We start from the raw sequence: 17,336 nt of genomic DNA on the forward strand, positions 1-17,336 counted from the left end.
AAAAACTGTAAAGTAAAGGGATTAAGAAAAGGAAAGAACTGAACCAGCAAAATGGGGGCAGAGGTTATGTCTCGAACAATTGGATGCATTGTTGAGTCCAGAAAGTTGTAAAGTGCCCAATCATAAAATGGGGTGCTTGCATTCTGTAAAGCTTACGTCAAGCTTAATTGGAACTGTGTATAGAAGGCCAAGGACAAAGGGATCAGAATTGGAGCAAGGTGTAGCATGGAAATGACAAGCTCCAGGAAGCTCAAAGTCATGCATGTGGTCTGAATGGAGGTGTTCCACAAATCAGTCATCTTGTCCGTGTTTATTCACCGCAGTATCGAGGAGACCACATCATGAGCGGCGAATACAGTATACTAAATTGAAAGAAGTGCAAGTAAATCACTACTTCACTTGAAAGGAGTATTTGGGGCCTTAGATGGTGGGAAGGGAGGAGGTAAAAGGGCAGGTGTTGCATGGGGCGGCACGGTGGCACAGTGGTTAGCACTGCTGCCTCAGAGCGCCAGGGACCCGGGTTCAATCCCCAGCTTGGGTCACTGTCTGTGTGGAGTTTGTGTGTTCTCCCCGTGTCTGCGTGGGTTTCCTCCGGGTGCTCCGGTTGCCTCCCACAGTCTGAAAGACGTGCTTAGGTGCATTGACCCGAACAGGTGCCGGAGTGTGGTGACTTGGAGAATTTCACAGTAACGTCATTGCAGTGTTAACGTAGGCCTTACTTGTGACTAATAAATAAACTTCAACTTTACTTTATCTCTGTTTTTCTCTCGACGGATACCTGCTGACCTGCTGAGCAATTCCAGCAATTTCTGTTTTTGTTTCCGATATCTAACTTCCACAGTATCTTGCTATTTTTCTCATCAGACCTGTTACCATATGGTTGCATAGTGAAAATAACTTTACAACAAACTTCCTTAAGACTGTTAACCTTTGCAGCAGAAAATGGCAGGGAAATAGTGAAGATTGGCTTAAGGACCAATACGAGCTAGGTTGTGGAATGAGCTAGCTCTTAAACCCACGACTCTCGAGGAATTCAATCCAGCCCTGACTGGTGAGGTGAAAGACTTTTCTTAGTCAATTGTGAAAGAGCAACTTAGCCCGTTTGCAACTGAAACCTTCAGTGACTATTTGAATGTTTTCTAGACCAGTCTCCCATTTTTTACCCTCCATAAACTTCAGTTTATCTAAAATATCACCGTCTGTACTCAATTGTGCCCCAATCTCTGCTTGCTTACACCTTCACCCTCACTGACGTACTTCAGCCCTCCAACCTCAAAGCCTCAAATTTGAAATTCTGACCCTTGTGCTTAAGTATCTTCATGATCCCACTTCTTGCTATTCAACTTCATTGCTATTCCAGGCAGCTGGTGAGATTCTAGCAAGCGACAGGAAAACTCCGCAGACAACCTTGGTGCTGAAGAAAGAAGTAGAAGTTGACCAAGTTAATGCAGAACTTGAAGAAAAGAGGCAAGAGTTCTTTCAACGCATGGAAGCTGTTGCCCAGAGGAGGGTGGAATTTGAAAAAAAAGAGCAGGTGGTAAGAAAATACACAAAATAATGCTAATCGCTGCCAGTTTATGGATTTGAATCTTGAATCTAATCACTCTGAAAGAACCTTCAGTTTAGATTAGTGAGTATTATTTGCAAACCATTTATTGTTTCACTTGGTGAGCACTTGGTGGAACTATTCATTGTTTGAAAACATATATTTCAGTACTGTTGTCAGCGATTGCAAATGCTTATAGCTGTTTAACTTGAAGACATTTAATTGTGCACATTTTTATTTCTATCATTTTCGATCAAGGAGAGGCGGTGGCACAGTGGTATTGTCACTGGACTAGTAATCCAGAGACCCAGGCTAATGCTCTGGGGGCCTGGGTTCAAATCCCGCCACGGCAGAAATTTGAAGCAATAAAAATCTGGAATTAAAAGTCTAATGATGACCATGAAACTATTGTCAATTGTCGTAAAAACTCATCTGATTCACTAATGTCCTTTAGAGAAGGAAATCTGCCGTCCTTATCTGGATAGCCTACATGTGACTTCAGAGCCACGGCAATGTGGTTAACTCTTAAATGCCCTTGGGGATGGGCAATAAATGCTGGCCCAGCCAGCGATGCCCACATCCCATGAACAAATAAAAAAAAATGACTTCACCTGCAAAGTAAAGAATCTAATTCATGACGTTTTGCATTCCTTCCATTTTTTTCTATAGAATAGAGAAAGAGCCTTGAAGTTTGATAAATTTCTCAAGGATAATGAGGCGAAGCGGTGGCGTGCTATTAAAAAATACCAATTGGAAGTGAAAGAAAATGCGGTGAAAAGGAAAGAGTTACAGGATCTGCTTCAACAATTTGAAGAAATGAAAGCCAGGTACACAACTAAGCTTCATTGCCCCCTCCGAGTGCATTGTTAACATATATCTTTCAACTACTGTTGCCTGGATGATAAAGGCATTTGAACCCCTCTCTTAGGATTCAATCAACATTCTGTTCATTGTTAGGACAATTTGAAAAATTGTAGTTTTGAATCTTACGCTGGACGGAAGGATTTGAATCTTTGCGATTTGAATCTTAGAGTCAGACATACACAATAAAGAACAGAGAGGTATCATCCTGCAAAGAGTGAAAGCTAAACTGCCATTGTTGGAACGGTGGCGGAGTTAATGTAGCTTCTACTTGGTTACCATGTCATTAGTTTTTACCCTCTTCCTTAAATCATCTAGGCTGCACTCAACCACATACAATGGTAAAAATATTTAAGAAGTTAAAAAGTATCCTCCACTCAACTAGTTTAGTAACATCATTTCAACTTCAAGGGTATGCAGTGCCCTTCACCCTATTGTTCCACAGAACGTATAAAAACATCAATGTTTTCTTAGTTTCCCTGACATGGTGGAATATAGCTTCCCAATTGTGTGCAATGCGATGAGGCTAACCGTACCATGTGATTTGATGCAAATGTAGTATTGTGTTTGTAATTATTATATCACAAAGGTAAGCATGGGCAATGGACGCTACTTGAGCTATCTGAATCGTGATTCCATAGAAATCCACTTTTCTCATATTACAGCATTTAGCTGCCTCTGGAATGACTCCAGAGCTTAGTCTCCTCGACCATATTCAGAAGACCATTGCAAGTATAAATTACCCTTTACATAAGTCCTGATGAGATTTTTTTAGCAGTTTGTACCTGTTTGATGTTGCCGACATGGTTTAATTTAAAATACCACTCGTGAACATTTTCTATTTTGCTTAAAGTCTTCTTTGCCTGGCAAACAGCTTTCTTCCATGTGCCATCTTCCAAGATTGCAGACTTTTTCCAATCTTTCCCCAATTCTCTGCCCTCTAACGCACAAAATAAACCTCATCAGTTCCTCATAGACACATAGGCTGGTATTTTACGAGCTCGCCTGCCTGAGGCCATCGGAGAATTCCGTTCTGTGAGCCTCACCCTCCGGGGCAGGCAAGGAGGTTAAATTCCGGCCATAGAATCCCTACAGTGCAAAAAGAAGCCATTCGGCCCATTGAGCCTAACCAACTCTAACAACAATCTCACCCAGGCCCTATCCCCATAACCCCGTTTACCCTGCCAATCCCCCTGACACAAAGGGGGAAATTAGCATGACCAGATCACTAAGTAGCTTCATCGGTGGTGGTGGTGGTGGGGGTGGGGGTGGGGGGGGGGAAAGGAGGGAGAAGAAGAGAGAGAGAGAGAGAGAGAGAGGAGAAGAATATTCAGAATGTGCTCATTTTAGCTGTGCAATAGTTTGCTTCGACTTCGAACAATGTAAACACTGTTACTTGGAATAATGCAATGACCTTGCAGGCATGTGGTGCATGTAAGAGTCTATTATTTATAGTAATGAGGGATGGAAGTCACGATAGGAAGGGCATGTGCTGGTAATTTATAGTTGTAGGGCTGAACTCTAGCTGTTTCGCATTTTCGGTGGTAACCAGATACAAATCTATCATTTCATTTGGAATGTTTCAATTCTCATCCAAAGTGTTTAATCCACTCCCGACAGCCGTTAAACCCATAAAACAAACAAAAAAAATCAAATAAACTGTTGCTGTTCATAGCATTAGAATGAACAGTATGATTCTGAAATATTCTTATACATCCTCTGAAGAACAGAAAAGCTGCATCTTTTACACTGAATGCTCGTTAAATGTTATTCTCATGCTATTTAAGAAAAAGAATAAGAAAATGAATCTGCACTTTGTCATGCGCTTTTCATATCCCTTGCAAATCTGTAGATAGATTACCCAATTGTCTCGTGCTATCTTGAGCCGTAGCGAGCAAGGAGGCTTCAAGTCCACTTACTGATCTATGCTGTGTAGCTGATCTAGGGCTGAGGTGGGAGTGCAAGATTTGACCTTTGTGCTTTGAGATAGAGAGGGGAAAAAAATCAGAGGTTTCCAATCCTGATTGCTATTCATTGTCCCCCTACCAGAATGTATAGGATGGATCTTACTCTAAGAATACGGTGGATTTTGCTCTATGGAAGCCCACTAGGTGATCGATAAGCACAGGAGAGGAAGCACCTATGCAAGAAGACTGGAACTGACTAAACTTCTAGTGCTAGAAATATTCTAAAAATAATTTGGCAAGAAAAATGTCCAATAAGAGGGAACTGATGAGGCTGAATATTGTGAGAAAAGTTACATTCTGTAAGAACGCTAATAGAGATCAGGGAGAATGTTGTTGAGTGATAGTTGATGGTTAAACATCAAAGGTCAACATACTTGGATGAAGTATTGGAACCAGCTGAAGTAACATCTGGAGCTGGCAATCCACTTGTGTAGAGTCCAAAAAAATATAGAATTGACTGGAGCAGAGAAGGCAGAGAGTTTGTGTGTGAGCATATGTGTAACTGAGCCACCCAAGGCCAGGTGTATTCCATTGACACCATTCCTGTGTCTATTCCTGTCTTCCAGTGTCAATTGCAGATACATAGGTATGGATTTTCCTCTTTATTTGATGAGAAATCTGTATCCCCCAGGTATAGTAATGAGATAAAAGTGAAGCCCTCAGGCCTCAGGTCTCCCTTCTGCCTGTGTTGCCTCAGGCTCTTTAGGACTTTCCTAACAACTGTAAGTGGGACTGTCCATTTGATCCCCTCAGACCAGAAGTTTCCAATCGTCCTTGAGACAGGCTGCAAGTTTAACAGGCAAAGTGTGAAAATGTGAGTAGTTTTTTAGCAAGACCTCCTCATGATGAATGGAAACAGTCAGGACTTCAGACCTATCCTTTGCCTGTGTTTTCTAGAAAACCATGACTGTGTTTAAAAGTCACAGCTTAACGCTACTTCTAAAAGAAAGACTTGCATTTATACAGTGCTTGACCTCAGGATGTGCGAGGCAGCTTACAACCAATTAAGTACTTTTAAAGTCTTTTGAGCAGCAACGTTGTAGTTGCATCATTTCACGTGAAATAGAGTGGATGTGGAGAGGATGTTTCCACTCGTAGGAAAAACTAGAACCAGAGGGCACAACCTCAGGCTAAAGGGACGATCCTTTAAAACAGAGATGAGGAGGAATTTCTTCAGCCAGAGATTGGTGAATCTGTGGAACTCTTTGCTGCTGAAGGCTGTGGAAGCCAGGTCATTGAGTGTCTTTAAGACGGGGATAGATAGGTTCTTGATTAATAAGGGGATCAGGGGTTATGGGGAAAAGTCAGGAGAATGGGGATGAGAAAAATATCAGCCATGATTGAATGGCAGAGCAGACTCGATGGGCCAAGTGTCCTAATTCTGCTCCTATGTCTTATGGTCTTATGGTCTAAGTGCATGTCCAAATATTTTTTAAAAATATAATGAGGGTCTCTGCCTCAATGACCCTTTGTGTTCCAGACACCCATCATTTCTGCATGAAAATATTCTCTCTCCACTTCCTTTTAATTCTTCAACTAGTTACTGAAAATCTATCTGCCCTGGTTATAAATCTCTTTGCAGGGATGTAGATGCTTCCGATCCACTCTACTTGTGCCCCTCATAATTTTATACGCCTCAAATAAATCTCTAGACAGTGCTCCGGATCTGCTCTCACTGACAACTGTAGCAAAAATCCTTTTTTGTGCATTCCAATCCTCTTGCAATAAACAGCAACATTCCATTTGCCTTTCTAATCACTTGCTGTACCTGCATGCTTAATTTTTTCTCATTTGTGTACTAGGACACCTAGATCTCTCTACTGCAAAGTTCTGCAGTTTTTCTCCATTTAAATAACATGCTGCTTTTATATACTTCCCTCCAAAACGGATACATTTACATTTTCCCACTTTACATTGCATCTGTCAAATGTATGCCCACTCACTTACCCTATATATATGTGTGTGTATATTCTATACCTTTCCAGGCTCCTAAGGTTCTCTTCACAACCTACTTCCTACCTATCTTTGTGCCATTAGCAATTTTAGTGGCTATACATTCAGTCCCTTCATCCAGGTCATTGATATAAATTGTAAATAGTTGAGGCCTTAGCATTGATTTCTTCTTTTTTTGTCAACCCCAGAATTATCCATTTATGCCTACTCTCTGTTTCCTGTCAGCTGACCAATCCTCTATCCATGTTACACTCTTCACCACAAGCTCTCCTTTTGAGTTGTAATCGTTGATTCAGGATCTTCTCAAGTGTCTTCTGGAAGTCTAAGTATAGCACATCCATGTTGCTTGTCACTTCCTTAAAGAACTCTAGGGCCTGAATTTTCAGAATGGTGAGTGATTTGATTTATTATTGTCACATGTATTGGGATACAGTGAAAAGTATTGTTTTTGGTGCGCTATACAGACAAAGCATACCTTTCATAGAGAAGGAAATGAGAGAGTGCAAAATGTAGTGTTACAGTCATAGCTAGGGTGTAGAGAAACTTAATGCGAGGTAGGTCCATTCAAAAGTCTGACAGCAGCAGGGAAGAAGCTGTTCTTGAGTCGGTTGGTACGTGACCTCAGACTTTTGTATCTTTTTCCCGATGGAAGAAGGTGGAAGAGAGAATGCCCGGGGTGCGTGGAGTCCTTAATTATGTTGGCTGCTTTTCCGAGGCAGCAGGAAGTGTAGACAGAGTCAATGGACGGGAGTCTGGATGGGAGCGCTCGGAAACTCTGACAGGCCCACTGCCATTTTACTCCCAAATGAGCATCGATTGGCAGCAGGCAGGACTTCAGTCCATATTTGGAAGGAAGTCTCGCCTTCGAAAACTGTCAGCCAATCTGATTGTCCAACAGCTCTCCAGCCCTTCCAGGCATAGCGCTGCAGTGGCCGGAAGAGGTACAGCAGCGCTGTGCCTGAGACTAAAGGTGGAATTCTCCCATCCTGCCTGTGGCGGGTCTGATAGTGGGCGGGAGTAGAGATTCTGGTGGAAGCCAAAATGCTGGAAACCTGCCGGCGTCAAACCAAGTAGCAATTCTCCCCATGGTGGGTTAATGGAGAGTCAATCCTTCCATTGGCAGGTGGCGTAAACATCATTTGCATTTATTTGCATCTTGTGAATGTTCATTAAAATAGCTGCCAACAGAATCCCATCAGACCTTCCAGTGTTCAGTCATCTATGCGTGAAATTGCGATGGTGTCAAACCTGAGTGCTAAAGAGCGGTCTGTACAAGATGGCCCTCAGTTGTCAAGAGACTTTGAGATGGGTGCAGCAAAGCTTTTTGCCATAGTGCTGTGCTGCTGCTGATGCGTGGTACACCATTCTGCCGTAGCAACTTGGTTCCTGCCCTCTGTCTCCATGCCGAGCTAGTAGTCATGGATATCACCATGCTGGGAAACCCACGCAGACACGGGGAGAACATGCAGACTCCACACGGACAGTGACCCAAGCCAGGAATTGAACCTAGGTCCCTGGCGCAGTGAGGCAGCAATGCGAGCCACTGTGCCACCGTGCCGCCCCTGTACCTGGGGTTGGGGAGTACAGGAATCACCTTCCCCTTGGTGCCACATATCAGTGTCTACGTGGATGAGGATAGCCAAGCTCAGAGATTTACACACTTCACAGCTACCTCTGGGCTCCCAAGAGTGCAAGGAGCAATAGACTGCACCCATTTGGCCATAGAGGTTCCCTGACAGGATCCCTTGATCATTAACTGCCAGGGCTTCCCTTCCTTCAATGTGCAGTTGATAGGCGACCATCAAAAGCAAATCCTGCACGTTTGTGCATGGTTCTCTGGGAGTTGCCATGACTCCTACATGCTCAGTCATCCCAGGTGCCTGGGATATCCGAGCAGCCAGAACGTGCGCAGAGATAATTGCTGGGGTATAAGGGCTACTCATTTAAACAGTGACTAATGACTCTTGTGGATCTCCCTCAGACTCCAGCTGAGGAAAGGTACAATGTTGCTCAAGCCACCACACGCTCCCTCACAGAGCAGACCATTGCGATTCAGATGCCTGGGTTGCTCTGGTGTCTCTCTGCATTACACACTGGAGCGAGTTTGCCACATGATTGCAGTTTGCTGTTGGCTATGCAGAGAGGTGAGGTCCTGCCAGAGGGGAGTTGGAGGAGGAGGAGCCCTCCTTGGAAGATGAAGGTGAGGAGGTGCAGGAAACTCAGGGGGATTCTGAGGGATATCATGAGCACCATGATATCATGGAGAAGAGGAGACATGGAAGGCGTACCCGTGATAAGCTCAAAACTGAAAGGTTTCAAGAGAAGTAAATCTTTAAATTCAATCGTCTCTTCTAGCCCTCCAAGCCATCTGGTGACTTCTGGGAGAGCTGCACAATTAGAACATTCCTTTGTGTTTGTCACTGCTATAACAACAAGAGCAACATGGTGGCTCAGTAGTTAGCACTGCTGCCTCACAGTGCCAGGGATCTGGGTTCAATTCCCGGCTTGGGTCACTGTCTGTGCAGAGTCTGCATGTTCTCCCCTTGTCTGCGTGGCTTTCCTCCGGGTGCTCCGGTTTCCTCCCACAGTCCAAAAGACATGCTGGTTAGGTGCATTGGCCATGCTAAATTCTCCCTCCGTGTACCCGAACAGGTACTGGAGTGTGGCAACTGGGTGATTTTCACAGTCACTTCATTGCAGTGTTAATGTAAGCCTACTTGTGACATTAAGAAATAAACTTTAATTGTAAATGGTGTTCTTTATTGTTGCCTTGTATTTTTTCTTAAAGTTTAATAAACATTTTTCTATTTGAATAATTTACGAGAAGACTGACCCCTTTCCTCATCGGGCTTCATCTCTTTTCTCACGATTTTTTTCCAAATCGCAAAAATAAATGGGTAAGAGCCAACATTCCAAGTTTCCATTCTGGAATTTGGGATGCCCTCGCATTGAACTTCAACATAGTTCATAACAGATGGCGTGTCCTCCCTTAGAGTCTTTTTTACTAGATTGTATCTTTTCTAAGCATTCTGAAATATATAAATATAAGTCAAATCAAGCTAGGACTTTTGTGGCGAATGGTAGAACCTTAGTGGGTATCGTGGAACAGAGGGATCTTGGAGTTCAGGTGCACGGTTCTCTAAAGGTGGAGTCATAAGTAGGTAGGGCAGTGAAGAAGGCTCTTGTCTTGCTGGCCTTCAGCAGTTAGGGCATTGAGTAGAGAAGTTATATTGCAGTTGTATGGGACATTGGTGAGCCGCACCTGGAGTATTGTGTTCAGTCTTGGTCACCTTGCTATAGGAAAGATGTTATTGAACTGGAGAGAGTGCAGATGAGATTTACAAGGATGTTGCCAGGACTCGAGGGACTGCATCATAGGGAGAGATTGGACAGGCTATGACTTTTTTCTTTGGAGCGCAGGAGACTGAGGGGTGATCTTATAGAGGTGTATAAGATCATGAGAGACATGGATACGTTGAATCCACTCGGTATTTTTCCCAGAGTTGGGGAATCGGGAACTAGAGGGCATTGGTTTAATTTAAGAGGGGAAAGAATTAATAGGAACCTGAGGAGCAACTTTTTTACACAGAGGGTGGTACATATGTGGAATGAGCTGCCGGAGGAAGTTTTTGAGGCAGGGACATTGACAACATTTAAAAGACATTTGGACAGAAACATGGATAAGAAAGGTTTAGAGGGATATGGGCCAAATGCAGGCAAATTGGGTTAGCTTAGATGGGCTTTTTGGTCGGCATGGACCATTTTGGGCCAAAGAGCCTGTCTCCATGCTGTACATTCAATGATTCTATGATATCCTTAAATGCATGCTTTAATCTAATTTGCAAGCTCAATTTAGTCAGCTGTGTCTTCATGTCCTCCTAATTGCCCCTATTTAAATTCAAAACACTAGTCTTGGACCCACTCTTCTTTCCCTTAAACTGAATGTGAAATTCAAAATATCACTGCCCTCTTAGGGTGCCTTGACTTTGAGGTCATTTATTAATCCTGTCTTTTTGCACTATGATGTGGAGATGCCGGCGTTGGACTGGGGTAAACACAGTAAGAAGTTTAACAACACCAGGTTAAAGTCCAACAGGTTTATTTGGTAGCAAAAGCCACGCAGTTTTTGAGGCAGGGACATTGACAACATTTAAAAGACATTTGGACAGAAACATGGATAAGAAAGTTTAGAGGGATATGGGCCAAATGCAGGCAAATGGGGTTAGCTTAGCTTGTGTGGCTTTTGCTACCAAATAAACCTGTTGGACTTTAACCTGGTGTTGTTAAACTTCTTACTGTTTTTGCACTATACCAGATCTCTCATAGCTTGCTCTCTGGTTGGTTTGAGAACATGCTACTTTAAGAATCTGTCTCATCAATACTCCATGAACTCATCATCCAGGATACTTTTGCAAATCCAATTTGCTCAATCTATAAATAAATTGAAATCATCCATAATTATTACTATTCTGGAAAATTCCCTCCCCCCCCCGTCTTTAATATCGCTACCCAAACTTATTTTACATCTTGATCTCAGAACTAAGGTCATCTCTCTCTATTGTACCAATGTCATTCTTAATTAACAGATCCATCCCTCCACCTTTTCCCAGCCTTCTATCCTTTTACCCTTGAATATTTAGGTCCCAGTCTTTGTCATCTTATAGCCATGGCTGTGTAATGGTTATCAGATCATACATATTTATTTCTATTTGCGCTGTCAATTCATCTGCTTTGTTATGAGTGCTTTGTGCAAAGCCTTTATTTCTGTCTTTTTTACTATGTATGTAACCTCTAACATTATCTGCTGGTGCACACTTGAGTTTGTACACTCTTTGCCCCCTTCAGTTCACCATTTCCTTAATTCTATCTTGCTCTCTTTCTGCGTCTTCTCTCTTTAATTTATCACACCTCCCAAACTTGATCCCCCACCTCCACTATTTAGTTTAAAGCCCTCTCTCCCATCCCATTTACACAACTCGCCAGAACAATGGTCACAGCACAGTTCAGGTGAAGACCATCCCAACATTACAGCTCCAGCTTTCCCCACTACTGGTGTCAGTGCCCCATTAATCAAAACCCATTTCTTCAACACCAATATCTGAGCCATGCATTTAACTCTCTAATCTTATTTACCCTATGCCAATTTGCTCATGGCACAGATAGTAATCCAGAGATTCTGGCCGGAACTCTATCACCTCACCCGCCACGGAATCGGAGTGGGCAAGGGTCTGACAATGGAAATTTCCGTTGACGTTGGGTGGGGATTTCCGGTCTCGCCCGCGCGAGGCACTAAAATCCCGCTCTATGACTTTTGAGGTTCGGCATTTTAGTTTAGCCCCTAGCTGATCATACTCCCTCAGCAGATCTCTTTTTCTTAGTTCTACCTACGTCGTTGATACCTCTGTGGACCATGACATTGGATCCACCCCTCCCACTGTAAGTTCCTCTCCTGCCCTGAGCAGATATCCTGAACCAGCCAGGCAACACAACTGCCAGGCCTCTCACTCTTGGCTGCAGCACATCTGCCAATCATTACGCTTTCCTGGTGTTAAGTTAGTTTGGGATTCTACGTGCTACTTTCCCTTGGATCCCAAGTGCCTTTACTTTTCTGACGTCTGTCACTTGCAACCTTGTCCAAAACCTTGCTGAAATCTATGCAGACTACATCAACCCTCCATGTTACTTCCTCAAAAATTTCAGTCAAGTTAGACATGAATTTCCCTGAACAAAGGTTGTCCTGCCTCTGAGAGCTGCTGACTAATCAGAGGCCGCAATCACATTAGATCCAACTGAAAGTGGCAGCACGGTGGTACAGTAGTTAGCACTGCTGCCTCAGAGTGCTAGGGTCCCAGGTTCAATTCCGGCCTCGGGTCACTGTCTGTGTGGTGTTTGCACATTCTCCCCGTGTCTGCGTGGGTTTCCTTCGGGTGCTCCGGTTTCCTCCCACAGTCCAAAGGTGTGTAGGTTAGGTTGATTGGCCATGCTAAATTGACCCTAGTGTCAGGGGGATTAGCAGGGTAAATGCATGGAGTTGTGGGAATAGGACCTGGGTGGGATTGTGGTCGGTACAAACCCGATGGGCTGAATGGCCTCCTTCTGTACTATAGGGATATAGGGATTCTATGATGAGCTCTCCCACTGATTTGTCCAGTCTCATAACCATTAAAGCATTGTATCCCCAGTATGTTTACAGTTTGTTTTGTTCTTTTTGGCACGTCGGCATGTCGTGGAGCAGAGAGGAGTGCTGTCACACGATCTACTAGGAGTTAAAGGTTACAGTGTTCCAGTAAAGATTCCCTTGACAATTGTCCCAGCATTTAATTCCCAGATTAGATCTTTGACCTTTTAGAGAGTAGCTCTGCTTAACCCAGTAAGTATGGACTGCATTTTGCTGGAACAAAATTTGCCGTTTTTAATCAAAATTAGTGATCATCTAACTAATTAACGGGGAACGTGCAGTTTAAGATTTTAGATTTCTGAGAATAGGATTTTGTGAGCATGAATGGAAAAAAAATCCAAGTATCAGGACAAGTCTACAATAAACATCTCAAGTAATTTATCTGATTAACTGTCAAAATGTTTATTACTACATGCTAGCTTTTTGTGATTTATGCCAGTGATAGAGGTGGGTAGAATAGCAACATTTAAAAGATACCTGGACAGGTACATGGATAGAAACGGAATGGATAGGAGGGATATGGGCCAAACAAAGCCAAATGGGACCAGTTCACTTTAGGAAACCTGGGCGGCATGGATGAGTTGGGCCGAAGAGCCTGTTTCCATGCTGTGTAACATATATATAACCCAGTTGTAGGGTGCACAGTGCTTGCGTGAAATGAAAAGGTCCTTGACTGACCAGACCATAAATATACCAATAACCAATGAAACAAGAGAAACGTTTCAGTAAAGGACAACCACTCTCAAATATACAAGGTGGCAACCAGGAAGGGGTGGTGGGCATTTCATAGGCATCCCCTCTTCTATGCTTAGGGGCACAGTGGTTAGCACTGCTGCCTCACAGCACCAGGGACCCAGGTTCGATTCCTGGCTTGGGTCACTGTCTGTGTGGAGTTTGCACATTGTCCCCGTGTCTACGTGGGTTTCCCCCAGGTGCTCCAGTTTCCTCCCACGGTCCGAAAGACATGCTGGTTAGGTGCAATGGCCATGCTAAATTCTCCCTCAGTGTACCCGAACAGGCGCCGGAGTGTGGCGACTCGGGGATTTTCACAGTCACTTCATTGCAGTGTTAATGTAAGCCTACTTGTGACACTAATAAATAATAAATTTTAGTGCAGTGAGGACAGATCCTCTGGCAGTGGAGTAGCCAGTTGGTACCATTCATGCAAACGAGCAGTTACACACCAGTTCCAGTCTGCGCAAATGACTCTAGTTACTGATAAAAGCAGTCGAAGTAATTTTGACTTTGAGTGAGAGTGTAAAATGGATGAGTTGTTGGCCTGTTTTACAAACTAACCCTCTACCAACCCTATCAATTTCTTTTTTACCTCCATGGGCTCCCCTAACACCCATTTTACATTATCACTAAAAGTCAAATCTACTGTAGTGAGACCAACAAAGGAGATTCCCTAAAATAAAAGTCAAATATTGCGGATGCTGGAATCTGAGACAACAACAGAAAATGCTGGAAAATCTCAGCAGGTCTGACAGCATCTGTGGAGAGAGGATAGAGCCAGCGATGATGGGTGGTCCTGACTCGAAACGTTGGCTCTATTCTCCTTCCACAAATGAACTGTCAGACCTGCTGAGATTTTCTAGCATTTTCTGATCCCTACCTGAAGCAATTCCATCGTGGTTAAGAGCTATTCTGTATCTCCGCCTGCACGTAAATTGGTTTTGCTGCCACCTACTGGTGCTGCCTTATCAAAGTTCAGAAAACATGGGAAATATGTCAGTGGAGAGGGGCCAAATCACAACTTTTGGAAAATTTCAAATAGCTTTCGGTAGATCTTACATTGTGCAGAAAAGATAATGTCAATGCCTAAACAGAAACAATGATGTGGAGATACCGGCCTTGGACTGGGGTGGGCACAGTAAGAAGTCTCACAACACCAGGTTAAAATCCAACAGGTTTATTTGGAATCACGAGCTTTCGGAGCACCGCTTCTTCATCAGATGAAATAGAAACAAAGTGGCTTTTAGAAATTAGGTGTCTTCAGTAGATATCTTCTTGGGTTCAATGGCACCTGTTGCTCCCACAATCAGATCTCCTGTTCCTCATATACTGGAGTTCACTGCTTAATACTTGACAAAAGCTTAATCTGTTGACGTGCAAACTGTATATTGCATATGACATCTTTTGCATGTGTCTTTATGTGTATCTCTCCAATTGTACAGTAGGTTTGCATTTCAGTGAGATGAGGCTAGAACAAATAATTAAACTTCTTCATTTCTTGGGGAGCAAGTGAAGGTCCAGCACAGGCAGTTTTAATCAGACACACTCCATGCCAATTAGCATAACTTATCTTTCTGTAGTAGTACAATGTGGTGAACTGCCCCAAGTCATTTTCCTGAACTAACTAAATGACTTTGGAATGTAGGAGAATGAGGGGTGACTTTACTGAGTTATATAAAATTATGAGGGGCATAGATAGAATGAACACATGTAGTCCTTTTCCCAGGGAAGGGGAATTGAAAACTAGAGGGCATAGGTTTAAGGTGAGAGGGGAAAGATTTCAAAAGGACCCGAGGAGCAACGTCTTCACGCACATGGTAGTGCGTCTATGGAATGAGCTGCCAGAGAAAGTGGTTGAGGCAGGTTCAATAGCAACATTTAAAAAGCATTTGGATAAGTACATGGATGAGAAAGGATTAGAGGGATATGGGCCAAATGTGGGCAATTAGGACTAGCTGGGAGGGCACCATGGTTAGCATGGACCTGTTGGGCCGAGAGGCCTGTTTCTGTGCTATATTGCTCTATGAGACTATGACTTCTAACTTGTCTACTGCATCCTAACTTCTTGATTCTAAGAGAAAACTTTGTTTACCTTCTGTTTAAACCCCAAGTGTCAGTGAATAGTCTCTGCGGTGTCTATTTTGTCTTTCTGTGTTCACAAACGGACAATGCCTGTCAAGTGGCAGAGATCGAGGACTCTCTAAATCAATAGGTGTGAGGTGTTAACGGCAGATCAATCTTGGTTTTTGGACAGTCAACTTAGCTCATTTTCATTTTTCATCTCCACGCCATTTTTTAAACTTGTATGAATGCACTTTAGTCATAATTATAATTCTTTTCCAAATCTTCTCTGCGGAAAAAGGTTTTTTAAAAAAATCCTAAACTGCGACTTATTTGCCGTCCCTGTGTGGGTACGTTGCAGGTCTCTATGGTATAAAAGTTCAAAAGGTCCTGGTCCCTCTTAATGCCTGGCAAATGTTAGACTATCCCTGTGGATATTTGTTGGTCAGGAATCAAGTTTAGCCGTAGCTTGCCTCGGTGAGTATGTGTCATCATGTGTGTTTATTCTGCACCATTCTCAGTTGATGGACTTGTCACACTGCCAAAGAATGATCTGCTCTGAGCCAAGTGGCTTTCATGCCAATTATGCTGCAGGGCCAGTCTTTCTATTGCTCCTGCTTGACCATGATATACTGGTCAATGTCTGCTACACACATGCCTTAAGGTAGGGAGCTCAACAGTGCAAGTCAATTCTATCACTTGATTGAAACTCCAGTAGGTGTATTTGTCTCTAGTTGCCAATATGAAAGATTTAGTGCAAATATAATAAGTTTTGCCAACAAATGGGAAAATATAGCTATCGTTTTGATATTTTCAATTTGACTACAATGTTTATTAATGAATTTTACCAGCAATTTTCTGCACTTTTGGCTTTTTTTTGGGTTTCCATTTGTTTAAATATTCTTTGTATGGCGGCACGGTGATTGGCACTGCTGCCTCACAGCGCCAGGGACCCGGGTTCGATTCCCAGCTTGGGTCACTGTCTGTGTGGAGTTTGCATGCTCTCCCCGTGTCTGGGTTTCCTCCGTGTGCTCTGGTTTCCTCCCACAGTCTGAAAGACATGCTGGTTAGGTATGTTGACCCAAATAGCACCAGAGTGTGGCGACTAGGGGAATTTCACAGTAACTTGATTGCAGCGTTAATGTAAACTTTACTTGTGACTAATAAATAAACTTTACTTACTTAAATCATCATCACTCCTCCTCAGTCTATGAAATTCACTGCACCAGCTCCTAGATGCCTTTCCTCAAGTCCTTGCAAATGTTGTCACCTCTCAAATCTCTGCCCATCCTTCCTGGAACTCCATGTTTGATTCCCTCCAATCAGCTTATCACCCTCGTCATGGTAGCAAAATCGTCACTATCAAAGTCATCAATGACATCTGTGTGAATACGATGGAGGTAACTCATCTTTCCCTGCTCTTCTCAACTTGTCTTCAGATTTTGGCCTGGTTGACCACGCCAGCCTCTTCCAATGTTGCCCTCCAGCTGGGTGGGACTTCTCTCACCCGGTTCCATTTTTACCTATCTAATCGTAACTATGGTAGAAATGTTGACATTGTTATAATGTCCCAGGACTAGTAATCCAGAGGCCTAGGCTTATACCCTCAGGACACGGGCTCAAGTCCCGCCGCAGCTGATGGAATTTAAATTCAATTAATTCAAAAACCTGAATTGGAAGTTAGTCTCAGTATTGGTAACAATGAAGTTATCATTGATTGTCGTAAAAACCCACCTGGTTTACAACCGTCCTTTTAGGGAAGAAAATCTGCTATTCTTGCCTGGCTTGGCCTACATATGGCTCCAGGCGTACATATGGCTCCAGACGAACAGAGATGGGGTTGACTCTTAACTGCTCTTGAGATGTTATAGATAGACAACAAATGTCGGCTTTCCCAGAGATGCCCACATCCCATTAATGGCTTTTTTTAAAAAAAGCTTGAGTATCACTTTCAATGGCTTCCCTTCCTGTTCCTTCACCATTATCTCTGGTGTCTGTCAAGGATCTTGCCTCTGCCCCCTCCTTCTTCTCATTT

The 17,336-nt window shown here is 43.3% G+C and overlaps 1 protein-coding gene across 2 annotated transcripts in view; it reads left to right on the forward strand.

The window, feature by feature from the left end:
- ccdc197 (coiled-coil domain containing 197) overlaps positions 1 to 17,336 on the forward strand; it is a 41,185-nt gene that overhangs the window by 11,099 nt on the left and 12,750 nt on the right. The window contains exons 3-4 of one of the 2 annotated variants that reach the window (XM_078234279.1): positions 1,361 to 1,537; positions 2,216 to 2,373. In XM_078234279.1, coding sequence (XP_078090405.1) covers positions 1,361 to 1,537; positions 2,216 to 2,373 — 335 coding nt within the window. The remainder of the gene's footprint in view (positions 1 to 1,360; positions 1,538 to 2,215; positions 2,374 to 17,336) is intronic. The other variant, XM_078234280.1, reaches the window with a different exon arrangement.

Source organism: Mustelus asterias, chromosome 18 (genome assembly GCF_964213995.1).
Source record: "Mustelus asterias chromosome 18, sMusAst1.hap1.1, whole genome shotgun sequence".
Classification (NCBI taxonomy): domain Eukaryota; kingdom Metazoa; phylum Chordata; class Chondrichthyes; order Carcharhiniformes; family Triakidae; genus Mustelus; species Mustelus asterias.